The sequence below is a fragment of the Chlamydotis macqueenii genome, chromosome 26, assembly GCF_036417535.1.
Source record: "Chlamydotis macqueenii isolate bChlMac1 chromosome 26, bChlMac1.mat, whole genome shotgun sequence".
Classification (NCBI taxonomy): domain Eukaryota; kingdom Metazoa; phylum Chordata; class Aves; order Otidiformes; family Otididae; genus Chlamydotis; species Chlamydotis macqueenii.
The window spans coordinates 3382788-3407111 of NC_141581.1; the positions used below are offsets into that span (position 1 = coordinate 3382788).

At 66.3% G+C, this 24324-nt stretch overlaps 4 protein-coding genes across 5 annotated transcripts; 2 read left to right on the top strand and 2 right to left on the bottom strand.

The window, feature by feature from the left end:
• The first annotated feature begins 53 nt into the window (after window positions 1-53).
• C26H19orf25 (chromosome 26 C19orf25 homolog) lies at window positions 54-1823 on the top strand. Of its 2 annotated transcripts, XM_086767084.1 has the most exons (3): window positions 54-102; window positions 424-596; window positions 680-1823. In XM_086767084.1, exons 2-3 carry the CDS (start codon window positions 449-451, stop codon window positions 874-876), a joined length of 345 nt encoding a protein of 114 aa, XP_086623210.1. In that variant the 5' UTR covers window positions 54-102; window positions 424-448; the 3' UTR covers window positions 877-1823. The 2 variants fall into 2 exon arrangements, with proteins under 2 accessions (XP_086623210.1, XP_086623209.1); XM_086767083.1 differs by lacking the exon at window positions 54-102 and having other exon boundaries at window positions 305-596.
• Window positions 1824-1957: 134 nt separating this feature from the next.
• GZMM (granzyme M) lies at window positions 1958-5143 on the top strand. The gene is made up of 6 exons (XM_086767082.1): window positions 1958-2199; window positions 2360-2519; window positions 2629-2755; window positions 3062-3316; window positions 3526-3750; window positions 4824-5143. Exons 1-6 carry the CDS (start codon window positions 2094-2096, stop codon window positions 4842-4844), a joined length of 894 nt encoding a protein of 297 aa, XP_086623208.1. The 5' UTR covers window positions 1958-2093; the 3' UTR covers window positions 4845-5143.
• On the bottom strand, window positions 3740-19601 carry APC2 (APC regulator of Wnt signaling pathway 2). The gene is made up of 15 exons (XM_086767085.1): window positions 19536-19601; window positions 15274-15432; window positions 15064-15154; window positions 14820-14988; window positions 14632-14740; window positions 14419-14532; window positions 13975-14052; window positions 12668-12760; window positions 12199-12583; window positions 11973-12068; window positions 11744-11883; window positions 11578-11655; window positions 11364-11480; window positions 11059-11273; window positions 3740-10974 (listed from the first exon to the last, which is right to left on the bottom strand). Exons 2-15 carry the CDS (start codon window positions 15412-15414, stop codon window positions 5535-5537), a joined length of 7266 nt encoding a protein of 2421 aa, XP_086623211.1. The 5' UTR covers window positions 15415-15432; window positions 19536-19601; the 3' UTR covers window positions 3740-5534.
• Window positions 19602-21313: 1712 nt separating this feature from the next.
• On the bottom strand, window positions 21314-23505 carry RPS15 (ribosomal protein S15). The gene is made up of 5 exons (XM_086767682.1): window positions 23268-23505; window positions 23036-23175; window positions 22628-22713; window positions 22217-22451; window positions 21314-21478 (listed from the first exon to the last, which is right to left on the bottom strand). The coding sequence occupies exons 1-5, from the start codon at window positions 23503-23505 to the stop codon at window positions 21365-21367; spliced, it is 813 nt and encodes a 270-aa protein (XP_086623808.1). The 3' UTR covers window positions 21314-21364.
• Between the last annotated feature and the right edge of the window lie 819 nt (window positions 23506-24324).

Sequence of the window (24324 nt, forward strand, 5' to 3'; positions counted from 1 at the left end):
GGCCCGGGGAGGGCGGGGCGGGGCCGCGATGACTTTGCTCTCCGGGGGCGTGGCGGAAGTGAGGCAGCGAGGGTGGTTGGCGCTACGGTGGCCGGGAGGAGGGTGAGGATGCGTGTTGGTCCGTCCGGAGAAACGGGCGGGGGTCTCTGTCTGCCCTAAGGGGGTCGGGGGGATCTTTTTGTCTGTCCCAAGGGCGGGGTGGGTCTGGCCTCTGTCTGTCTGTCTGTCCTGGAGAGGTTGGGGGGTGTCCGTCCGTCCAGGGGGGCAGCGAGGGGGTCTGTCTGCCCGGGGGCACAGGGCGAGGGGAGCCCTGCGCCTGTCCGAAGGGCGCTGGTGGGGGGTGGGTCTGTCTGTTTGTCATTCTGTCCGGCAGCCGGGCTGGGGGCAGCGCAGCCCTCTCATCCCGGCCCCCGCGCCCGCCAGCCCCCGCGCATGAGGCCGCCCCGGGATGAGCTCCAAGGCCAAGCGGGTGCTGCCCACCCGCCCTGAGCCCCCCAGCCTGGAGCAGATCCTGGCCGACGTGCGGGGCACCCACCCGACCGACCCCGTCTTTCTCCTCCCCGCCGAGCCCTGCCGGGACCACAGCCCCTGCCCAGGTGAGCCCCGGCGTGGGAGGAGAGCGAGGGTGGGGGGCTCCGCCAGCCCACACTGACCCCCACAGTGCTCTGCCCCCCTCCAGGCTCCGCCGGCCTCGCCGGGCAGGAGGCCGCGGCGGAGGAGAGGGAGCGGCTGTACCGGCAGAGCCGTTCCTACGTGGAGATGAACCAGCGGCTGCAGGAGTCCCAGGAGCGGCTGCGGGAGCGGCGCGAGGATCTGTGGCGGGCGGGAACGGCGCTGGAGTGCAGCATCTCGGAGATGAGGCAGAAAGCACTCTGAGGCTGGCAGCCTCCGAGTCCGGGCGGCGTCGGCGCTCGGACTCCTCTCTCTGGACTGCAACGGGCACCTCGGGCCGCCCTGCGGTTACGGTTTCACCTACCCAAAACGGGGGTAGAACCGACTGCTTTTGGTTTACGGGAGGATCTGACGTTGCCGCGGCTTGCCGGCGCCTCACCGGCGTGCAAGAGGGCTGGCCGCCTTGGCAGCCTGACCTTTTCCCTGGGGAGCCTGTGCCGGGGAGCGGCTGTCTGGGCGCAGCAGCAGGTTCCCGGTGTAGGGGGAAAGGCTTGGCCCCCACGTTGGGTCCATGCTGTGCGTGAACTCGAAGCCCTCGTCCCCAGAGAGTGGCATGTCATCTGTGCCCTCGCGCCGTGGCTTCACCTACGACTTTTCTATCTGGTACTGCCCTGCGGATGACGACATCGCCTCCTGCATCTCGCAGCACTTGAAGAAAGAGGGTTTTCGGGGCTACGCAGAGCACCAGGACCAAGTGGCCGGGACATCTGTCATCCTGACTACCGCCGAGGTCATCGAGGCCAGCCGGGTGGCCATCCTCCTCTTCTCCGCCAAGTCCCTGGACGACCCATGGTGCCAGCACGTTTCCCAGTGTAACCTGTATCACACCGTCCACTGCCGCGGGACCAAGATCATCCCTGTGTACGTGGGTGTCAAGAAAGCTGAGGTGCCATGCTTCCTGCAGCACCTCACTGGGCTGGAGTACCAGACAGAGTTCTTCTTCGACAGGCTTGTGGACAGCCTGAGGAAATCCTGCTCAGCAGTGAGCAAAGCCAGGCCTGCCCGATCCTCCAAAGCAAAGAGCTGAGGGACCGCGGGTGGCCAGGGTTGGGTTTTGCAGCCTGTTCTGGGGCCGATGGCCCCGCAGTGATGGTGCTGGGAGCGCGGTTGTCCTGTACTACTAATAAAGGTGGTGGGAACGGGTCACTCCAGCGCCGGGGACTGTTACAAATCTCATTACAAACCCTCATGGAGAACTGAAGATGCAGCTTTTTGTCTGCATGCCCCCGCTTTGCTTGTCGAGCAGGTGAAAGTAAAACCCCGGGGTGCACCAGAGTCGCTGTGAGTGGTTTTCCACCGCCCTAGGCGCTCACCCTGCCCTGTGGGTGCCTCTTCCCCTTCCTGCCCTACTTAGCAGGGGTCTGCACCCCGCTGCCACCCTGCTCTGCTCTCACTTGTGACGTGGGACCTTCTCCGCCACCATGCTGAGGGACACGGAGCAACTGGGCGCTGCCAGCCTGCGAGGGATCGGGGCCAGGGGCAGCCTGGGGCTGCTGCTGCTGCTGACCCTCGCTGCGGCCAGGCCGGGTGAGCGCTGGGGCAGCCAGCAGGATCTCGGCAGCCCATTTGTAGGGATGGGGGTGCTTGGGGATGGGGGGTGCTGGCTGGGGATCTCCAACCTTTCCGTATTAGCCGGGCAGCCACATGGTGACGGCAGGACAAGGACAGACTCTCCTCTCCCTGGCAGCACGGGGCTGGCTCCAGCCGTCAGTCATCGGGGGACGCGAGGCCAAGCCCCACTCCAGGCCCTATATGGTGTCCCTCCAGTTGGGGGAGGTTCACATCTGTGGGGGAGCGCTGCTGAAGAAACGGTGGGTGCTGACGGCCGCCCACTGCTTACGTCCAGGGTGAGTCCGGAGCGGTTGCATCCTGCCTGGTGCAGGGACGGGGGTCTCAGTGCGGCACTGCCTGGCCGGCAGCGGGCTCCCACTGATGCCGGCTCGTGCTGCTGGGCAGGATGAAGGCCGTGGTGGGGTTGCACAACCTGAAGGACAGAGCGGCCGCAAAGATCTGCATCCGGGCAGCCTGTCCCCATCCCAACTATGACCCCCGGACAATGGAAAATGACCTTCTCCTGCTCCAGGTGAGAAAGATTTGCCGTGGGGCTGAGGAACTGTGACTGTTAGCAGTGCCAGGAAGCGCTGCCGGGGAGGGGGCTCAGTGGTTTCACACCGTCCCGGTGCAGTCACACCTGCAGCCGGGGTGAGGGCCTGGGTGATGCTTCCTCTTCTCACCTCCGAGCACTTTCACAGCTCGGTGACATCTCTCTGCTCCCACGGGTGCTGCACTGGCTCAGTGCTCCCCCTCGGCTGCCTGCCTGCCGCAACGGTGGGTTGCCAGCCCCTGGCCGTGGCGGGGGTCTGATGCTGCCCACCACCCCTGCCCGCAGCTGGAGAAAATGGTGACGCTGAGCAGGACGCGGCAGATCATCAAGCTGCTGGGGCGGGAGCCAGCGGCTGGGGCGGCATGCAGCCTGGCGGGCTGGGGGGTCCGCAAGGACGGCAGGCTCTCGCCCACGCTGCATGAGCTGGAAGTCAAGGTGCTGGACGCACGGATGTGCAACAACAGCCGCTTCTGGAACGGTAGCATCTCCCCGACTATGATCTGCTTCCAAGGACGCAATAGAGGCTCGACACCCTCCAAGGTGAGGAGCTGGAGGACAGGCCAAAGGGCTTTGCACCGGGACCAACCGACTGCAAAGCTCTGTCCCCCTCTGAAACCGCCATTCCTGGGTATGGGGGACTCTAGGGAAGATGCTTACCCCGAGCAGAGAGGTGAGATGCCCCACCTTGACCATGGAGGGGGTCCCTGGCCCCTGTTCGGGGTCTGTTCCCCACTGTCACCTCCACCCAGGGTGACTCCGGGGGCCCCTTGGTGTGCGGGAAAGCGGGGAAGCAGGTGAGCGTGGCTGGCGTGCTGTCCTTCAATGGCCCGTACCACAGCGACATTTTCAAGCCACCAGTCGCCACCTCGACCGTGAAGCACAAGAAATGGATCCAGAAAACGCTGCGAAGGGGCTGCAGCTCGCCCCAGCCCAGACACGTGGGACAGACAGAGCACCCCTTCCTGTTTACACAGGTTAGCTTTTAATTCTTAATACTGTCCGGAGTCTCGGTAAAATAACATCCTTCGTACATACATACAGCGAAGGGGGGGAGCAGGGCACCGCAAAACCCGGCGGGATCGTCCACAGAAGAGGGCTGAAGCCAATGGGCACATGAGGAGCAGAGACAGGCGAGAGCGGGGCTGGGCGGTGGGGCTTGAACCCGGGGTCACAGCCAAGCGTGTGGGGCGATGCTGGCCGTCCTGGCACGCACAGGTCTGGTGCTTGATTTTGGCTCTTGAGAGGGTGCATGCGGGCTGCCCCTCAGCACTTTGCCCCCCTGTTTCTCGCTCGGGCAGATGTGAGTGCTTGTTTCGTGGCTCCAGGCTGGACTGGGGCTCTGGTCCTGGCCCCGGGTCCTGCTGTGCTGGCCACTGGCTACAGCCTCCCAGCAGCTGCCAGAGCCAAGGTCCCAGTGTGCATCGAGATGTGCATGTCCCCATGAGCCCTGCATGCGTCCCTGGGGGCCCTCATGCATGTCCCCACAGCCCTGGTGTCTCCCTGCCCTCTCTGCGTACCCCCGTGGCCCCACTGCCGTCCCCACAGCCCCTCGCTATGTTCCCACACTCTGTGTCCCCTGCTCACGTCCCCACAGCCCCCCGTGTCTGTCCCTGCGGCCCCCCCAACAATGCTGGTACGTGGGGACTCATAAATCACCCCATCCAAAGCAGGCAGTGAGCGGTGGAGTGGGAGGACTGGGAGGCACTCGAGGAGTCAGGGAACACCTGGATGGGGAGGGCCCCCCACAGCTTGTCCTGCTCCCCGCACGCCCTGATCTCAGCGCAGGGTCTGGGCTGGCAGCAGGAGTGGGGAGCATCACTGGTGTTTTGGGGCTGGGAGCTCTCATGCTGGTGGGTGTAATTCAGCCCTGGCTGGACTCGTGTCCACAGCATGTGGGGATGCGCCGCGATCCTGGCTGCCATCCAGGACGGGGCTCTTCCACCCCAGGGTGGGAGGCTGGAGGGCTGCAGATGGGGGTGAGGGGCCCCAGACCCTTTCCTGGCGGTGGAGCACCCCGGTGCCAGCTCAGCACCCTGTCCCCTCCCAGGGCAGCTCCCCAGCCCCGTGACATGAGCAGCTCCCCAGGACAAGCCCGTTGGGACCCCGGCCGCCCACCAGTGAGCCCCTGCCCAGCTCCTCCCGTGCCTTTTCCACCCGACGTCGCCTTGAACCACTGCAGGCTCCACGGCTGCGGGTTACCTGTGAGCAATCAGCTGCAAAGCTTAATTAGGAGCCTTCAGCAGCGCGAATGGGGGGGGGTCCGGCCCCCCACAGCCACGTGCTCTCCCCCCACGAAGCCTTTCTCTGCCTTGATCCTGTTGTGTGTTCCTTCCCCTTGTTAATAAATGAGCTGCGATTGCTGGCAGAGCCGGGCGTTGGTGCCAAGCTGAAGCATGCGGCGGAGAGCTGGCGTCAAGGCACAGCGTGCGGGATCAGCCCCCGGTTCAGCCCCAGCCCAAGGCGAGTGAGCAGGATGGGGGGGACACAGGGATGTGGCCCCACCTTGCCTTGTCCTGGGATGTCCATCAGCAGGAGGAGATGGCCACCGAGACTCGCCCCAGGCTGGGGCATCAGCCCCAGTGCCCAGCGAGTTCCCCCGGCTCTGGGAACCGTGATGCTCCAGTACAGCGAGACCCCAGCCAAGGCAGTCCCCAGTCATCCCATGTTGTGGTTTCAAACCCCAGCACAGCCCTGGCCAGCTCCTGTGGGGCAGGGGGTGTAGCAGGACCCTCGCCAGGGCTTCATCTGCGGTAGCTGCTCAAGCTTGGATTTTCTCCACCGCCTTGTCAGCCACTGTCGTCACTGCCATGGGGCTGGGGACGTAGTTGAAGGGGGTGACGCGGGCGGCTCTGCTTGGGGAGCCATGCCGGCTGGCCGGGAAGGTCCCAGTGGGTGCCTCGTGGCCAAAGATGGGCAGGGCGGCTTTGGCAGGGGCTGGGGCTTCGCCGTCGCGGGCAGCGTGGGCGTGCGGGGGACCTTCCCGGGTCTCCAGCGTGGGAGAGGTGCTGGAGTTAGTCTTGGTGGTGGAGAAGTCCTCGGTCTGCACCACAGCATCGCTGGTCTTCCTGGGGCCAGGGGTGCCGGGTCTCTCCTCTTCGCTGTCACCCGCCAGCGGCAGGGCAGAGGAGGGCAGCGTGCTCTTGAGGATATGGGGGATGTCTTCGTCCCGAATCCTCCGCCAGGTACCCTTCATCACCACCACCGGTGGCTTCGCTGGCTGCCCGCCGGGTACTGTCTCGGTCTGCCGCTGCTGCACTGAAGCCTCAGAACGGACAGAGAGGACGGAGGAAGGGCTGCCTGTCCTCCGCGCCACGCTGATGTTGGGCGAGGACGAGTACCTCTTGAAGGGCTCGGGCGCAGGGATGCTGGTCTTCACTGGCAGCCGGGACGGGCTCTCAGAGCTGGTTCTCCGTGGCGGTTTGGCCCCAGCAGGGACTCTGCCGCCTGGCTGGGCCCTGGGGACGAGGGGCCGTGGGTTGGGAGCTACCGGCTTGGCTGCCTTGAGCTCTTCGCAGCGAGAGGAGCAGAGGAAGACGGCTGGGAGGGTGGCGCGACTGCGCTGTGGGGACACACGGCGAGGCAGCGAGGCTGCTGGCTGCGCTGGAGAGAGCTCGGTGCGGTGCCGCAGCAGCAGGCTGGAGGATTCCTTGATGAAGGTGAGCTGGCGCAGGAAGCCGGAGCGATCCGAGTCACTCCCACTGGAACGGGCAGATGACATCCGCACCAGGTTGAGCCGGCTGCCCCCTGGCCCGCTGCCCCGCGCCTTGCCGCTGGCCGCCTGCTCCTCCAGCACCGGCATGGGCTCCCGGCCCGGCAGCACCTTCCTGTTGGGCTTCTGCATGAAGGGGATGCGGACAGGTGACTTCTGCGTCTTGGACTGCTTGGGAGCCGGGGACTTGGGGGCCGGGGCTCTGGCCGGGGGTCCCGGTGGGGAGAGCGAGCCGCTCGCCTTGCCTGCAGCTGAGGGACCCTGCTTGGCGAGCTGGGAGGGTGACGGCAGCTTCTTGGGTGCGTGCTGGGAGGGGGTGGAGGTGCGGGAAGAGCCCGAGGATGAGGGTCCCTTGCCGATGCGGGCAGGCGGCGTCGTGCTCCTCTTGGGCAGTGCCAGGTCCCCGGTTTCGGGGGGCTTGCCCAGCCGGTGCAGGCTCCGCGAACGCTGCTGGCTCAGGGAGAGGTTCTTGACCGGTGGCGCCTCGGGCTTCGCCATGGGGCTTTTCTTCAGGGTGGCCCGTGGACTGGGGGCATCCTTGGCCAGGCTGGGCATGTAGATGACAGTCCTGCCACGGAAGACCACGGGCAGGTTGGGCACCGGCTTGGTGGGCGCCGGGCTCCGCTCCGCCCTGGTGCTTCCATGGCCAGAGGGACGGGCACCCGGCACGTCCTTCCTCTCCAGGTGGCTCTTGCTGTGTTCCTTCCTTACCGCATCCCGGCCAGCCGTGCTGCTGGCCCTCTTATCCTGCTTGCCCAGGGAAAGCTGCAGGGTGGACCCGACCGAGAGCCCTGACATGAAGGAGAGGATGGAGTCGGACTCAGAGGAAGGCTCCCGCGAGAGGGAGGCAGCAGCCTGGTGCAGCCAGGTGACGATGGAGTTGGCACCCTCCTGGATGGCTTGCCACTCCACGCTGTCCAGGTCTGAGCCCTGGTCGGAGCTGGCGTCCTCGGTGGGGCGATGCCTTGCCTCTGCTTTCCTTTCCCTCCCGCCAGTGCTCGGCAGCTTCTGCTTGCACTCCAGCACCCTCCGGCGAGCTGAGGGCCGCCGGCGCTTGGGCATGGCCGAGCCGATGCACTTCTGCAGCAAGTCATCCTCTGAGTTGAGGCTGGGGGAGCCCCCCTGTGCCTGCCCTGCCGCTGTGGCCAACCACGGCCGGGGGGCTTTGCCGCAGGGCTGGCCCCGCTCCTCACCGTCGGAGAGGTTGGCATCGCTCAGGGAGCTCATGGAGGAGCTGAGGGAGTAGCATGGCGGTGTCTCATCGACGATGAGGTTGTTCTGCAGCTTCGCCTTTGCCAGCCGGGGACTGGGCTCAGGCTCCTGCCGGGGGACGGAGCCACCCCAGCGCTCCCTCCTGGGTGCCTGGCCGGGCTGGGCTCTGCTGTCGGACACCTCCCTGCCCGCCTTGTGCAGCTCGTCCGAGTCCTGCTCGTAGAAGCAGTAGACAGCTTCCTCAGTCGGCGTGGTGTGGCACAGCGACTGGAAGGCCACCCCGTCCTCCCGGGGAGTATCCTTCCTCCCAGGGGGACCACTGGGCCTCCCCACCTCCAGCTCCAGGCTGGGTCCGCTCTTCAGGGTGGGCTTGCCCCGCTTCCCCTCCTTGCCTTGGACGTGACTCGATCCCACTTTCCCCTTGCAGGCTGAGCTCAGCCAGGCAGGCGCTGAGCTGCCGGAGGCGGCTCTCCTGGCTGGGATGGTGCCAGTGCTGCCCACCTCGTGGTGCCCCTCGGGCAGGAGCCCTGCTGGCCGTCCTGTCCCCGGGCCACGGCGGTGCTCAGCCTCCTCGGCGGCCGGGTAGCGCAGGGTCTCGTCGCTCAGCGAGGCGGCACTGGAGAAGTTGACGGGGGTCCCATCCGCTGAGTCGGTGAAGGAGTCATCATCCTTGAAGAGGTCACAGGTGGTGGCACGCAGGTGCCTGGGGACGCTGGGATGCGCATGGGCTGGCACCAGCATGTAGACAGGGACGTGCACCGGCTTCTTTGTCTGGGGGTGCAGGACCTGGCCAGAAAGCAGGGAGGTCTTCACCTTGCGGAAGCGGGAAGGCATGGCAGAGTTGATGCACTCCTTCAGGATCTCGATGTCGTCATCGTCGGGGGGCTCGGGGCGGTCGGCTCGCCGCCGACTCTCCAGGTACCGCTCCTCCCGCCACTCCTCCCGCTCTTCATGAGCCACAAAATTCAGGCTGTTCTTCTCCGGGAAGGTGGGCATCAGCTTGAGCTCCACATCCTTCTGGATATAGTGCTCGTGGAGGGGCAGGGCGCTCAAGCTGGAGGCGCAGGAGAAGTTCTCATTGGGTTTCTCCACCGTGAAGTAGACCATGGAGTCCAGGTCCTGGGGCAGCTGGAAGCGTTCCTTGAAGTCAGTGATCTCCATGAACTTCTTGACATTGTTCTCCCACTGGATGTTGAACTGGCTAGTCTCCTTCTCCGGTTGGCAGCCCAGCTCAAAGAGGGGTGTCTTGCTGCGGCTGGGCGGCATGGTCTGCCCGGGGCTGTCGGGCAGCTCACTGGGACTGATGGTGCCGCTGATCATCTCGCTGCAAGGGTCGCTCTGGATGGAGCTGGCAATGGAGGGGCTCTCGAAGCTGCCCAGGGAGCTGACGGAGCTGCAGCGGCTCATCACCAGCGGTGTCTCCTGGATGTAGTTCTCCGAGGAGCTTGAGGGCGTCAGGTCCTCCTGGCGCGATGGCGACAACTCCCGCAGAAAGACCTTGTCACGCTTGGGGAAGGGGATGGTGATGGGCTGGGAAACTCCCACTGGCATGGCCGCACCCAGATCCGCCGCTTTCTCCTTCTCCTGCCTCTCATCCTCACCTTCCCCGTCCCCTTCCTCCATCTCCAGGATCTCCAGGGAGGAGTCACTGTCCAGGTCGTTCTCACTGTGGCTCTGCCCGTCCAGCACGTTGTCTGCCGAGGAGAGAGAGGAGAGGGAGCTGCACCGGGAGAAGCAGATCGGGGTGTCCTCCACTGAGTACTTCTGCACCGACTCTTGTTCTGCCGTGGCCAGTGGGTGGGCAGGCAGCTTCTCCGGGATCTTGCTCAAGGTCTCGGCTGTCTGCAGCAGTGTAGGGGGGAGCCAGGCTTGCTTTCTGCCCAGGAGGGAGGGGTGGTGGCCAACGCTGGCAGCCGCGCCACTCTTGGCCAGGTTCTTGAGCAGGGGGACGTGCTGGTAGGACGGGGAGAGTTTGATGGTGTGGACCTGGGGGTCAGGGGAGAGCTTGCTGCTCGCGTCCTTCTTCCACTCAAGTTCCTTCTCCAGTGCCTTCGGGCTGGGGAAAGTCACTGTCTTTTTGGCCCGTTCCGGCAGGTCTCGCTGCTCCAGCTTGTCCGGCTCGGCTGGGTCCCTGCCCTTGAGCGCGGGGGGTTCGACCCGCTCAGGCTTGCCGCCCAGGATGTTCTTGAGGTCGAGCCGGCTTGGCCGCTTCTGGTACCGCTGCAGCTCGTCCCTGCAGTCGAGGAAGGGGGCCCTGGTGCAGGGCTTCATGTGCTCCTTGGTGCAGTAGCCATCACTGGTGCTGCCACTGTTGAGGCTGTCATTGGACAGGCTGGTGTAGGCGGTCTTCAGCCGCAGCAACGTGTGCGCCCGGCTCAGGCTCTCCCGCTTGGCAAAGCTGCCAGCGTCTGAGAGGCGGCACGGCGAGCAGGACTGGGCGCGCGCCTCATGCACCTCCTCGGAGCCGTACTGCCAGTCCAGGCAGTGGTCCTCTGAGCTGAGGCTGAAGCTGTCATCCGAGGATGTGTGCATGGTGGAGATGTCCTCCACCAGCTTGTCAATTTTGGCCACTGTGCTGGAGATCTTGTTGGCCAACTTCTCGGCAGCCAACGAGACGTCATCCTCTGGCAGTAGCAGCTTCTTGGGCTCGGCTGGCTTGCTGCTGCCGTCCTTCTCCGGCTCCGGGCATCGCCTCTGCACCAGCGTCCGGGGCAGCGCCTGCCCCTGGAGGAAGGAGGAGTTGAGGAACATGGAGAGGACAGAGGCGCTGGCTGTCTCCATGCCGGTGGAGACGTTGGGCACCTCATCATCGTCGAAGCAGCCGGAGTCGGAGGCGTAGTCCTTCACCAGGCTCTCCATGTGCCGCGTTGGCTTCTTCGCGCTCTGGTTCTTCAGGCTCTGCTTCTCCATGGTGTCGAAGGTCTCGGCCAAGTGCTTGGCATCCAGCTCGGCCTCCAGCGCCTTCTGCTTGCGCATATAGAGCGAGGGCATGCAGGAGCCCGGAGAGATGACAGCAGCATCTTTGTACTTGGGGGGCCGGTTGGTGAGGAGGTTGCGGAGAGCGGCTGCACTGCCCATGGCGATCATCTTGTGCTTGGAGTGGATGAGGTTGCGCAGCATGCTGACGGCCCCCAGGTCCCAGAGCAGCTCCTGGTCGCGGGGGCTGCGGGCCGACAGGTTCCAGAGGGTGCCGCAGGCGTTGCTGACGATGGTGAGGCTGTGCGAGCGCAGGTGCTGCAGCAGCGTCTGCAGGCAGTTGTGGTCCCGGAGCACCTGCCTACGGGACAGAGGGGACCCTGGCCATCAGGAGGGTCCCCGATCCCCTTCCCCACTGCCGTCCCCACCCTGTGGCGACCCTCACCTGTAGTCCTCCCGCGTGGCGATGAGGCTGGAGACGTTCCTGAGGATGCCGCCACCACTCTCGATGATGGCCAGTGAGTTGCTCTGGCACTTGTAGGTGAGGGTGCTCACCAGGAAGCCCAGGGCTCCCTCCACCCCACAAATGGCGGCTTTGTTCTCCGTGCTGTGCGCTGACAGGTTCCACAGTGCGCTCAGGACACTCTTCAGTGTGGACTCCTGTTCCAGGGTGGGGACACAAACACACACTTCCCCGTCAGATCCCGTCCGGCCGCCTTGGCACCCGCTCTCACCTGCCCCAGAGCTCACCTTGCCGGCGTGCAGCGCGCACCGCGTCAGCCCGGTCACACTGCCCACCTCCCGCAGCACCTTCTTGCTATTGATGTCGGCTCGCCAAGAGAGGTTCCTCAGGATGCTGGAGACCACCTGGCAAGGCAGAGTGGGGTGGGTGGACGCAGGGACCCCTGTCGCCCTGCCCGAGCCCCTCCCTAGGGGAGCCCCCCACGCCGCCGCCAGCACCCACCTGGTGCAGCTCCTCGCTGTCAGAGCCCAGCTGAGCCACGATGGCCTCCATGCAGCCCCGGCGGGAGCACAGGGTCGCCTGCAGGGAGGATGAGGATGGTGAGGGCGACGCTGCAGCCCCCCCCCGCCCCCCCCCCAGCCCCCTTCCCCACCCCGCAACCCCCAACCTTGTTGACCACATCTCCAAAGGTGAGGTTGGTGAGGGCCATCCCCGCGTAGCGCCGCAGAGCCAGGTTGAGAGGGTCGCTCGTCATCTTGTGCATCTCGTAGTCCACCTGCAGCAGCTCGGCCACCGCCTGCAGCCCGCCTGCAGGACGGGAGAGGGGGTGACTCGGGCAAGGGACCCCCTCCAGGGAGGAGAGTGGGCAGAGATGAAGCCCCCCACCCCGCGCTCACCCAGCTCGTTCATGGCCCGCCGGTACTCCTCGTCGAAGGAGAGCTTCATGATGGCGCAGGTGGCCTGGCAGATCTGGGGCTCGATGGGCACCGGCGCTGTGGGGAGGGGTGGGGGGGTCAGCCCCGGTGTCCGGCACCCACGGTCCCCACGCGCAGATGCTCACAGCCGTGTGTGCCACGCACGCGTGTATACGACACTGGGACCCCTGCTCGTCCAGCACCGTACCCGCGCCGCCGGCAGTGCCTCTGCCCCCGTCCCTGCTCTGCATCTGCAGCCAGTCCCAGCAGGTCTCCGAGTAGGAGCGGATCTGCTCCAGCACGTGCAGCACCCGCATCTCCTTCTTGGCCTGGCCCTTGTCAGGCTGGGAGAAGACGATGTTGTGGAGGGCGGCGTTGGCACGCATGCGGGCATCCTTGGCGCCGGCGGGGCTCTCAGGAGGTCCTGGCTCGCCATCCGAATCGTGCAGGATTTGGATGAGCAGGGGCAGGCAGCCTGACTTGCGCATGGCCAGGCAGCTCTCCTGCGAGCTGGACATGGCCAGCAGCGTGCGGGACATGTCCTCCTTGTCCCGCGTGGCCAGCATGGACAGGAGCCAGAAGACCACCTCCACCTGTGGGAGGGGACTCGGGGTTATGCACGGCCACCCTCCCCCTCCCAGCCCCGTGCAGCCCACCCCAGTGCGGCTGCCTCTCACCTTGCTGCTGCCCAGGCTGCTGCCCCCCTCCTCGGGGTGGGTCGGGAGGTCCAGGCTGCCATCCCCCTCTGTGCCTGGCCCCTTCCCGCAGAGCTGCAGATGAAGGGACAGAGGCAGGTGGGCTGCAATGCGCTGCCCTCACCCGCCTCTGCCCAGCCCCTTCCCAGGAACCCACTGGTGCTATTAAACTGGGCAGCATTCCCCAGTCAGTGAAATCATAGAATCACAGAAGGGTTTGGGTGGGAAGGGACCATTAAAGCCCACCCAGCCCAACCCCCCTGCCAGGAGCAGGGACATCTCCAACCAGATCAGGTTGCTCAGAGCCCCGGCCAACCTGGCCTGGAACGTTTCCAGGGATGGGGCATCCACCACCTCTCTGGGCAACCTGGGCCAGTGTTCCACTGCCCTTAGGGTAAAAAATTTTTTCCTAATATCTAATCTGAATCTCCCTCCCTCTATTTTAAAACCATTGTCCCTCGTCCTGTCATAACAGGCCCTGCTGAAGAGTTTCTCCCCACCTTTCCTGCAGCCCCTTTAGGTACAGGAAGGCCGCTATAAGGTCTCCCTGAAGCCTCCTCTTCTCCAGAATCGGTGTTTTCGTCAGTGCCAGAGTTGTATTTTAAGCCAGAATTGGGGCTGATCAGGGTGGGAGGGTGGGGGCTGCCACAGCAGCAGGCTGGGGGAAGGAAGAGCGTGGGCGAGGCAAGTGGGGCTCGCGGTGCGATGTGCGTGGGGTGGCGATGGAGGGGCCGTGAGGGATGTGAGGCTGGCCAGGGCGATGGAGGGGCTGGGGGTGATGGAGGGGGCAGAGATGATGGAGGGGCTGGGTGTGATGGAGGGCCTGGGGGTGACGGAGAGGCCAGAAGGAATGGAAGGGCTGGGGATGATGGAGCAGCCATGGGATTACAGAGGGGCGGTGGTGATGGCGGGGCCATGGGCGATGGAGCAGCTGTGGGACTACAGAGCGGCCGTGGGCGATGGCGGGGCTGTGGGCGATGGCGGGGCGCCTGTCCCGGCAGCTCCAGGGCCAGCAGATGCTGCGGGAGCCTTCGTGGCTGCCCGCCCGCCGCGTGCCATGGCCTACTTCTCGTCTCCATGGCAACTGCCCATTTCACGGTGACCGAGCCACACAAAGCCCTGGCTGTGCTGTGCTGGCCGGCGATGGGGACACGATGGGGACCATGGCGGGGAGGCTGCGCCTGGCCCCCTCCTCCACCCTCCCCAGGCTCCGTCGCCCCACCGGCGTCCAGGGAGAGCCCCCAATGCCGGACCCTGGTCCCGACCAGGCTCGGCCCCATTCCCGCTACCTGTGGCTCCGGCTGCTGCACCTTGTCCTGCGCCTCCATCAGCTCTTTGTCAATCTGCTCCAGCCGGGATGCCCGGATCTGCGTAGGCAGAGTGGGCATCAGCGAGGGCTGGGGGACCCCCAGACCTTCAGAGCCGCGCGTGAGGGGGCACAGAACTGTGTGAGGTGCATAGAGCTGGGCGTGAGGGTGCACGGAGCTGGGTGTGTGAGGGTGCATGGAGCTGCATTCAAAGGTGAAAAGAACTGCTGCAAGTGCGCAGACCTGGCTGCACGGGTGCGCAGAGCCCTGTGCACGGGGTTGAGTGCGCGGATGTGTGGCGCTGGGTGCGAGGGCACACGGAGGTGGGTGAGACGGTGAAGATGGCAGGATGGGGATGGGAAGACAGCGGGATCGCCAGGACGGGGGCAGCAAGGAGGGGAAGGGAGGGCTCCCACCCGCCCTGACCTGTGCCCGCTGCACCATCTCGTCCGCTGTCCCGAAGCGCTCCTCCATCAGCGAGCGGATGTGCTGGGCCTCGAACTCCAGCTGCTGCCGGATGAGATCCATCTGCATGGAGAACTGGGGGGCGGAAAGAGCAAGGGGATGGCATGAGGTGGGGGGGGGCAGGGTCCCGCCTGTGCCCCGGGGCCAGGGCAGGTGCCGGGTGCCCCTGCTCACCGTCTCGACGTGAGGCAACTCGTCCAGGCGTGTGGCCAGGCTCTGCAGCTGGGCATAGTACCACACCTTCTCCTTCTCCTCCTTCTCAATCTCCCCCAGCAGAAAGCACCTGCGGAGATGGGGGGGGACCCCTGTCAGCGTGGCCCCCAGAACCCTGCGTCCCCCTGCATCCCCCTTCCAGCTGTCACCTCTCCCGGTCGAGCTCCTCCAGCAGCCGGAGGGTGGCTCTGCCCAGGTCCCCGGCTCCATCCCGCTGGGACACGGGGGGCAGCGAGCTGTCCTCGACGCTGCGCCCGGCTCCGGCCCCCTCCGACGGGAACTTGAGGTTGTAGAGGCTGGTGATGTCCATCTGCAGGGCTGGGGATGGGGACAGTGGCTTGAAGGTGGGCTCGGCGGGGTCCCCCGCACCCAGCACCCTGCCCGGACACCCACCTTTCAGCTGGTCCAGGACCTCCGTCTGCCCCGAGGACACCATCACCTGTGCCTCCTGCTCCAGCTTGCCCTGGAGATGCTTCAGGACCTCCTAAACCGGGGATGGAGTTGTTGGGTGGGGGGCACGGAGGGAAACCCTTCTGTGGCCTTCCCGTAGCCCCAGTGCGGGGTCTGTGTGTGTCCCCCCCCCACAACTGGGCTTGTCCTCACCTTCATGTCCGAGGTCTCATTCTCCAGCTTGGAGAGGTGGTTGGAGTTGTCCTCCAGCTCCCGCCGGAGATGGCTGTTCTCCTTCCTCAGCGCCTCCACCTGCCGCACCAGCTGGTCGTACGAGGCAACGGAGCCAGACATCTTCACCGCCTGCAGTGCCTGCGGGGTGGGGGGGGGGGCAGGCGGGCAGCACCCGAGGTGCTCCCTGCAGCCCCACAGCACCCTCGCTGCTCCCCCGCCTCACCCCCAGCACCCGGTCACAATCGCAGCAGGCTGCTCCGGCGAGAGCTGGTGCCCCCCAAAGCAGGCCGGCCCAGCCCCCCAGCCCCCCGCCAGCCCCTGCCTGATTTCCATCCTCCGCAGCAGCTCAGCCCTCCGCTCCCTTCCCCCTTTGTCTCGCTTTTGTCTTCTCCTTCTCTGAACCATCTCTCGCTTCACTCTCTCCTGCAGCAGGGCCAGCCCCGGCCCTCCCCCCACAGAGCCCCCAGTCCCGCTCTGCGTCCCCAGCCCCTGCAGCCCCCCCGGTGCCCCCCAGCCAGGCCCGGCCCCCCCGCCCCCAAACCTCCTCCTTTCCACAGCGCCCACAGCCACCCATCGCACCTGCCGGGGGAGTCGGACATGGCGCCGGCACACGCGGACACGGGGGGAACGGGAACGGGGACCCCCTTGTCACTACCCCAGCGAGTCAGGCTGGTGGCTGAGAGCATGACGGCCCCACGCTGCCTTTGTCAGTGCCACATGTGTGCACTGCTGGGGTGTGCACAGATGGGGTGAACAGCTGGGGAGGGGGGGCTGGGGGACCCCCCCCCGACCCCTCTGCACCCCCATTTTGGTGTGAGCGAGTGCCCGTGGGCTCGTCCCATGCATTCCTCGCGGCGCAGGATCGGGCCCATCCCCCCACCACAGCGGGTTCAGGGACGGCGGCCTCCCAGGGCAGAGGCAGAGATGGTGCTGCCGGTGCCCCTGCCTGCCGAAAGCTTCCCTGCAGTGGCTCCCGAATGCCCTGGGACCCCGCTGTGGGGGGCCTCGGCACCTGCCCCAGCCAAGCACAGGGGCAGCAGTGGGACCCCGGCACCCTCCCCAAGGCCCCACCAACGTCCTTCCCAGGAGCCATCCTGGCCCCTACCCCAAACTGTGCCCTCGGCCCTGTCCCCCGCACCAGCCAGGGGACCCTCTCCCCCACCACACCTAGGTCCCACTGTAGGGTGCATGCCCCCTGCCCGCCCCCATCCCCGCCACCCAGCTCTGCCCACCCTGCATGCGTGCCAGCCGTGCTTCTGAAGGGAGACAAAGACACCCTGGTGCAAATCCGCCCCGCCTCGCACCACCCAGCTGGTAAATACCCTTCCCCAGGAGGGAAATAACCCCCGGGGAGGAGTGTGGGGTGGGGGAGCAAGGGGTGGGATGGGGCATGAGGGATGCAGGAGCAGAACAGGGGCTGCAGGACAGACAATGAGGGATGCGGGAGGGAGGAGGATGAGCGAGAGATGCAGGATGAAGGATGCGGCTGAGCAGGGCCTCTCGTTGCTATGGTGACAGCGGTTGGGGCAGCACAGGTAGGTCCTGGCCCTTCTCAAGCCCCCCCCCAGACCCAAAGGGGTTCGGCACAGCGGGCTTCGGACAAAAGCTGAGGGGTCCTGTGCCTGCAGGACAGCACAACCCCCCGACCCCCGGCACCCCAAACCTCTCAGCACCCACCAAACAGTCAGGGCTCCCTCCTGCCTCAGCCCCGCTTGGCTGGGGGCAGTGGATGCTGCTTGAGCCCCCTCCCCGGGGTTGCTCTCGGGGTGCCGCCCTGCCCCATGATGCCGGGGTGTTCTGGCCGCCCTCCCCACGCTGCTGTGTCATCCTGCGGCGGGGCAGGACAGACTGGGACATACGGCGCTGGACACCCCGGGCAGGACACGGCCCCCGCCCCACTGTATGGGGGTGGAAAGTGAGGCACGGTGATGTATGTCGTTTCCCCCCCCGCCCCAACCCAGGCCTCCCCATCCCCACAGCTCTGCAGCGATGCCTCTGATTTGCAAGGGGGGGGTGGGGTGCTGCTGGGGCAGACAGTGGCTGGTACAGCTTGGAGGCTGCCGCAGCCTCTCAGTGGGGCGGTGGCTGGTCTGTGGGACCCCTGCCCCCGCCCCACTCCAAGCTTTGGGGGGGGGCTGTCAGCGCAGGGCTGGGGCACCCCACACTGCCAGCCCCCCCGTCCCCCCACCAGCCTCTCCCCAGCTCTTTCCCTGCCAGAGGGGGGTGGTGGCTAAGGAGGGCTGGGAGTTGATGTGGAGGGATGGGGGTTGATAGGGGGTAAGGGTGGTCTGAGCTCTGCCCCCCCCCCCGCCCCGGGTCCCCTGGCAGGGATGGCCGAGCGCAGCGGATGGGGATCTGCAGCCTGAGGGGAGGGGCGAGCGCATTTGACAAGTGTCTAGACAGAACCGGGAAAGGGGGGGCCAAGGCTGCGGTAACGGGGGGGCCGGGCCTGCAGCTTCTGCTCCCGCAGCCCACGCTCCGGCCCCGTGACCGTCACTGTCCCACGGGACCTGGTGTCCCCTCCACGGGCGCCAGGCAGGGCGGTGGGTGGCCGTGGGTGCAGCCCGCGGGGAGGCTGCGATGGTTCAGGGCCCCGGGGACCCCTGCTTCGTACCCCTGGGTCGGCCAAGGCCAAGGATCCGGACGGCAAAGTCCCAGTGGGGCAGATGTGGTGGAGAAGCAGCATCTACGCTGCCCACCGCGCCCCACACTGCCCCTCTGCGCTGCCCACAGCGCCCACCGCCCACGCTGCCCCGGCCGCCCCTGCACCATCCAACCCACCGCGTCAGCCTTTTGCACCACGCTGCCCACCGCACCCACCGCGCTCTGCGCCCGCTGCTCACCACGCTGCCCACCACGCTCTGCACCCGCCGCTCACCACGCTGCCCACCGCACCCACCGCGCTCTGCGCCCGCCGCTCACCACGCTGCCCACCGCGCTCTGCACCCGCCGCTCACCACGCTACCTGGGCCTAGGCAGAGCAGGGCAGGGTTGGGGGAGCTGGGTAGCCCTTGCGCCCCACGCCCCTCTCCAGACGAGGCTGGGGACAGGGACCACAGCCCACCCCAACGCCGCAGCATCAGCCAAGCGCGGCCGCCTCCGCCAGAAGCTGCAGCTGAGCCCCCTAGACCGGCTGCGGCTCCCACGGCCCCCCAGGGGCGTTAAACAAACAGCGTGTTGTCACCCGCTCCCGCTGATCGACCTGGTCATGCGTGGTGGCCCCTGGGACCCCCCCGACTACAGCAAATCCACCCCAGGGAGCCCAAGGTCTGCCCCGCGCACACAGCCCCTCTGCACGGGCGCATAGATGGGGGCACACACAGGACCTGACCCCCTGCAGCACCCACTGCACTCCCACGCCCCCGCACAGCGGCCGCTCTCACACACGTGTGCACACACATGCATACACGCACGTATGCTGCCCGCACACGCCTGCCACAGCCTTTGGACTGATGTGGAGCCGTGGCAGAGCCCCCGTGGGGCGAGCGCTGGGGTCCCCCGTGTCCCCAGCACAGGGAGCCCCATGCAGGGACCCCTCCCCGCCCAGGGCCACCCCTCCCTGCCCCACGTCCTGGGGCACAGGCAGGGCGGCCCAGGGAACGCCCCCCCCCCCCCCCCGCAAGCCATGGGCTTCGCTGCCCCCCATCACCCTGCCCGCGGGATGGGTTGGGGATGGGGATGGGATGAGGATTGGGATGGGGATGAGGATGGGGATGGGATAAGGACGAGGATGGGGATGCGATGAGGATGGAGACGGGGATGAGATGGTGATGAGGATGGGGATGGGGATGGTCGGTGCTGTCCCCCCACCCAGGGTCTCCCGGCTGAGCCCCTGCATTGTCCACCCTTTGTCCCCGCGCCGGGGATGCGGGATGGGGGGGGCTGAATGCTGCCCGACCCCCTCTGAACCCCTGATCCCCCCAAACCCTCATGGCCGAGCCCCCTCCCCCTCGATTCCCGGATCGGAGCCGCGCCCGCCGCGCGACGCCAGACTCAGCGCAGCCGGGGCCGGGGGGACCCTCACCGGGGGGGGGGGCGCAGAGTGGGGCCCCCCCGCCCACATCCAGCCTCACCTGCAACCCGGCACTGCACCCCGATCCCCCCCGGCCAAGCGGCGCAGCCTCTCTGGACCCCTCCCCATCCCCGCCGGAGCCGCCGGGACCCCGGGGCGGGGGGGGGGAGGGGGGGTCGAGGGGGACCGGAGGTCCCCTGGCATCCCGGCGGGGCGGGGGCGGCCGTACCTCATCCCCGGCGGCGGCGGCGGCGGCGGAGCTGGGCCAGGAACCGGCGCGGCCCCGAGCAGCCGCATCCCGATCCCAATCCCGCCCCCCGCGCCCCCCCTCCCCGCGCCGGGATTTTCCAGCCGCGCCGCGGCCGTCGCAGGGCGGAAACCGGGGGGGGCTGTCCCCCGCGCCCCCCCCCATGTTTGTGGGGAGAAGGGGTCCCCCCGCTGCTCGTGGAGGTCTCCACAACCCCCCCCCCCCCCCAAATCGCTGGGATTTGCCCCATTGCCCCCCCTCTGAGGCACAACCTGCTGCCCCCACCCCCCCAGCGGGGGCTCTCCCCCCCCTCAGCCCGGGGGTGGCCGCATCCTGCCCGGGCTGAGCCCCGCGGCACCTGGGGAGGAGCAGGACCCCCGGCCGAGCCCCCCCAGCCCCGAGCAGCGGGCAGGGCCCGAATGGGCACAGTCTGGTGTCACATCCAGGCCGGGCCTGGTCCTGTGCCTCTGCCCCGCACGGCACCGCGCACGCCGGGGTCACCATCACCCTCTCCCCTCGCTGGGGGCAGGTGCTGGTGCTGGCTGGGGGCACACACAAGCCCCTGTCCCATGCAGAGAGACCCCAGCCCTGTCCCCCCACCGCTGGTGACAGGAGTAGCAGGGTGGTCAAGGTCAAGGTCATGTTGCTCAAAACAAACAGACCCCCAGCCCGGTGATGGGAGACCTTCCCAAAATGGGGCCGGCTACCCCACAGCATGGCCAGGGCAAGGGCAAGGGGCGGGGTGGGTTTAAAAACCCCAAGGGCTGGTGCCAGGCCCTGAGAGACCCCAAAACACGCTCAGGGTCACGGCAGGGACGAGCTGGACGGGAGCCTGGCGCGTCCCGGAGCCCCCAGGCACGGCTCCCATTGTCCCCCAAGGGTGGCCCCAGGCGCAGAGGCCCTGCGCGGCACAGGTGTGGCTGCTCCAACCCTGTAAAACCAGGGCGAGAGCCCTCGTCACCGTTGCCGGCAGCGGGAGGCTGTGAGCCCGCGTCACTGCCCGCCTGAAGGTCACGAGGTTTTCCCCGCACAGCTTGTGCCAACAGCCATCACCGTGACGCCGCAGACGCGCCAGAGCAGGGTGAGGGTGTCGACATGGCTGCCAGGGTGGCGGCAGGGAGGACAAGGGCGCAGGAGCAGCAGGACGGTCACAAGCGGTCCCTCAGGGAACGGCTTCGAGGTGCCGGGGCTCCTCACCGCCACAGCGGCTCAGCACGTGACGCCAGGCTGAGCCCAAGGAAACCCACCACCCCCAAAACCACTGCCACAGAGTGCGCACCCCTCCCAAAGCCTTGGGAATCCCAAATTTAAGATGAGAAAAATCATTGTTTGGGGTCTCTGCGTCCTGCAATGCATCCCTGGCAGCTGCCCCCAGGAGAGGGACTGGTTCCGAAGCCCTGCGAACCCACTCGCCCCTTGATTTGCTTCACCCCCGCCGTTTAACCTCATGGTGCAGGTGCAGGCTTCGCCACGCTCCCAGGGCAGCGCAAACATCGCTCAAAGCAGCGAAAATGCAGCGAAACAGAGGGAAGTGTCATTAACCACTTCCCAGCGAAGCCCGAGGAATTTAATTCATCCACTAAACCCACCTGAGAAGAGGTGTTTGCTGTGGGTGTTGACCACAGCGCCAAAAAAAGGGAAAACCTTCAGGAAAACATCAAATCACGATTAAAACCGAAGTGTTTTGCTCCCTGTGCCCAGCCCGCCCGGTGCCCGGACGAGAGCCCGCAGCCTGAGGAGCCGCAAGGGAGAAAAAGCGCTGGGAGAAATCTCTTTATTTACACGTGGAAAAGGCTCCCCGCAGCACTGCGTTACTTCAGAGGAATGAACCGGGAGGAGTGGGTGGCACCGATACCGGGCCGGCCGTGCTTCACTGGCTTGTACGTGATGGAGAACTCCCCCAGGTAGTGACCGATCATTTCGGGCTGGAAGAGAAAGGAGAAATGGGCATTAGAGGCAGCAACCCAGCCCGGGGACAGCCACAACCCCCACACTTGGGTTTGTGGGATTTTTTTTCTGGTTGTTCCGGAAAAGCCGAGCGTGGAACAGACACCGCTGCTGCGGCCAGGGCCTGTGGACAACAGGCGCTGCTGGCTTCGCGTGGAGCCAGAGGGGTTCAGCGGGACGAGGGCTCCCTCAGCCCCGCGCCTCCCGGGAGAGGGGGCACAACGGCCTCGGAGGCTTTTCGGTGCGCGCGCAGGCTGGATTTAATGGCAGGTACGAGCAGAAAACGCCATTCAATCCCATCAGCAGCATCAGATCACACCACCCCACCCGGTTATTCCACTCTTCGCGGATCCGTTTCATCCGAAACCCGCCCTGGTGAGGCAGAGCTGAGCGCAGGCAGCGCCGAGCGCAGCCAGCGCCCATCCCCAGCCCTCCTGAGGCGGCAGCACACACACGCGCACCACAGCCACGTAATTTCATCACTTCCAAGTCCACGCTGAAGCCCCCAGTTCCCTCTGCGAGCAGCCCACCCTCAGCACAGACACTTTTGGGTGTCCCTCCAGCACAGCTTTGCTCCAAGCAGGAGCCTTGACCTCCCCCTCAGACACAGGGCAGCAGCAGGGTTAAACAAAGCGTTAAAAAATTAACGCAGCCGCACGCAGAGCGCTCGGCTCGGCTCAGGACCAAGCTCTCGGGATGCTGCTGTGATGCCTCACCTTGATCTCCACCTGGTTGAAGGTTTTGCCGTTGTAGACGCCCACCATGCTGCCCACCATCTCGGGGAGGATGATCATGTCCCGTAAGTGGGTCTTCACCACCTCTGGCTTCTCCATGGGCGGCGCTTCCTTCTTGGCCTTGCGCAGGCGTTTGAGCAGGGAGTGCTGCTTGCGACGCAGCCCCCGGTTGAGGCGCCGGCGCTGTCGGGCGCTGTACAGCTGCATCAGCTGCTCGCTTGAAAAAAAAAAAAAAAAAAAAAAAGGACGGAGAGACTGAGCCCGGAGCGCAGCCCGCGGGGAGCTCCCCAGGGACCCCAAACAGCCCCAGACGGGAAACGGCAGGCCCCCCCCCCCAAACACGGGGCACGGCAGCTGCGAGAAGGCAGCCCGAGCAAAGGGCTCTGCTCTTACTAGGACATGTCGAGGAGCTGGTCCAGGTCCACCCCCCTGTAGGTGAACTTCCGGAAGGTTCGCTTCTTCTTCTGCTCCACCTCCGCCTGCAGCCGGGGAGGAAGGGGGTGTCGGGGCCGCCCGGACTCGCGTTCACCTCCCCGCGACCCCCGCACACCCAGCTCCGCGGGCCGCCCCGCCAGCCCCTCCCCCGCCCCTCAGCGCCCGCCAGGCCCAGCCGCGGGGAACCGGGCTCCCGCCGCGCTGAGCCCCGCTCCGGCCCGGGGGTCCCCCCCGCCCGCCCCCCCGCTCCCCAGGGAAGAGGCCGCGCCGCTCTCGGAGCCAACGGAGCCCCCAGCCCCAGGGAGCCGCCCCCGCGAAGGATGGAGCCGGATTGGAGCCGCCGGCAAGCCCCGCGCGCGCACCCACCATCTTGGCCGGGCCGCCACGGAAAGGGCCGCGCTCGGGCCGGAAGCGGCGGATCTCGCGACAGCGCGAAGCCACGCCCCCTGTAGCGTCTGGCAGCGCTTCCGCCCTCACTTCCCCCCCCCCCCCCCCCCCCCACTTCCCTTAAAGGGGCCGCGGGTTGGCGCTGGTACAGAAAATCCTGCCGGAGGGACAGACCCTCCTCTTCCCCACCAAAGCTGCTGCTGCTCCTCACGCAGGGCAGAGGAGGCCCAAAGCGAGGGGCGGCGTGCAGGAGCTCGAGGCACAGCAGCAGCCCCCTGCCCTGGTTTCGGAGGGGAAGGGCTGCCCGTGTTCCGGTGGATGGCGTGGCGAAGCTGCTCCTTCCCGCCGGCCCAGGGTGGGATGACGGACCCCAGGGTGGGATGACGGACCCCAGGGTCGCCTTCAGCGACTACGCAGTGCTGCAGCCACACCAGACGGGCTCCAGGCATCCATGACGCAAGCCCTGCTCAGGCCAACACCCGAGGCAGCAGCCTTCATCTTCCAGCCATGGACCTTCATCTTCCGCTGCCTTCCTGCAGGAGCCAGGCAGCTTTTCCAGCTCAGACTGCAAGAAGAGGTTTGAACCGAGGACAGACGTTGCAGGCACGGCTGGAGAGCTGGGCGGGTGACAAAGCTAGCCCGCAGTAGCACTTGACTGTTACACAAGGTGCCTCCTCCATCCCAAGGACATCGCTCTCCACCAGCCTCCAACCGCGCCTGCTCGCCGCCTCAGCCAGTGCCGAGCTGGGGTGCGGCAGACGCGTGCCAGCTCATCTCTCGGCACAGGTCGCAGAGATGAGTTTCAAGAGTTTCAGTTAGGCCTACGCTAACCTGGAAGAGCTGGTTCTGCGCAGACGGTACCATCTCCAAAACCTTTCATCCAAGAGCTTGAAAGGCAGCAGAGCAGCGACTTCAGGTCTCCTCCCGTTCTGCCTGTCACTGAAGTGCCACGGTTTTGCATTATATTGCTTTCCACTGTTTATTTCAGATGGCAATAGGTTCCAAACCAAACCTCAACGAAGAGTCAAAGTGGTCGCACCACAGCGAGGGCAGAGCAGTTACACCTCTGCAAAAGGAACGCAGCTCCCACTCTGACAGGGAAGTGCCACGCACTCTGTGCTCGTGAAAATAACCGAGCGAGGAGCAGAGGAGCAGAATAGGCACGATCCAGATAAGCCACAAAAAAAAAACCGCGGAATTGATCGAAGTCCTTCCAAGAGCAACCTAGTGGCCTCCAGCCCACGCTGATACATCCCAGCACGTCCCGA

Excerpts from the sequence above, each read along its gene's own strand:
- C26H19orf25 (XM_086767084.1), top strand. The coding sequence starts at position 449 with ATGAGCTCCAAGGCCAAGCGGGTGCTGCCCACCCGCCCTGAGCCCCCC. Across the intron at positions 597-679 it reads GGACCACAGCCCCTGCCCAG|GCTCCGCCGGCCTCGCCGGG; the intron begins GTGAGCCCCGGC and ends GCCCCCCTCCAG.
- GZMM (XM_086767082.1), top strand. The coding sequence starts at position 2,094 with ATGCTGAGGGACACGGAGCAACTGGGCGCTGCCAGCCTGCGAGGGATC. Across the intron at positions 2,520-2,628 it reads GCCCACTGCTTACGTCCAGG|GATGAAGGCCGTGGTGGGGT; the intron begins GTGAGTCCGGAG and ends GCTGCTGGGCAG. Across the intron at positions 3,317-3,525 it reads GAGGCTCGACACCCTCCAAG|GGTGACTCCGGGGGCCCCTT; the intron begins GTGAGGAGCTGG and ends ACCTCCACCCAG.
- APC2 (XM_086767085.1), bottom strand. The coding sequence starts at position 15,414 with ATGTCTGGCTCCGTTGCCTCGTACGACCAGCTGGTGCGGCAGGTGGAG. Across the intron at positions 15,155-15,273 it reads ATGAGACCTCGGACATGAAG|GAGGTCCTGAAGCATCTCCA; the intron begins GTGAGGACAAGC and ends TCCCCGGTTTAG. Across the intron at positions 12,761-13,974 it reads TGCAGCAGCCGGAGCCACAG|CTCTGCGGGAAGGGGCCAGG; the intron begins GTAGCGGGAATG and ends CTTCATCTGCAG.
- RPS15 (XM_086767682.1), bottom strand. The coding sequence starts at position 23,505 with ATGCCTGGAGCCCGTCTGGTGTGGCTGCAGCACTGCGTAGTCGCTGAA. Across the intron at positions 22,452-22,627 it reads CAGCTCCTCGACATGTCCTA|CGAGCAGCTGATGCAGCTGT; the intron begins GTAAGAGCAGAG and ends TTTTTTTTCAAG. Across the intron at positions 21,479-22,216 it reads TCAACCAGGTGGAGATCAAG|CCCGAAATGATCGGTCACTA; the intron begins GTGAGGCATCAC and ends TTTCTCTTCCAG.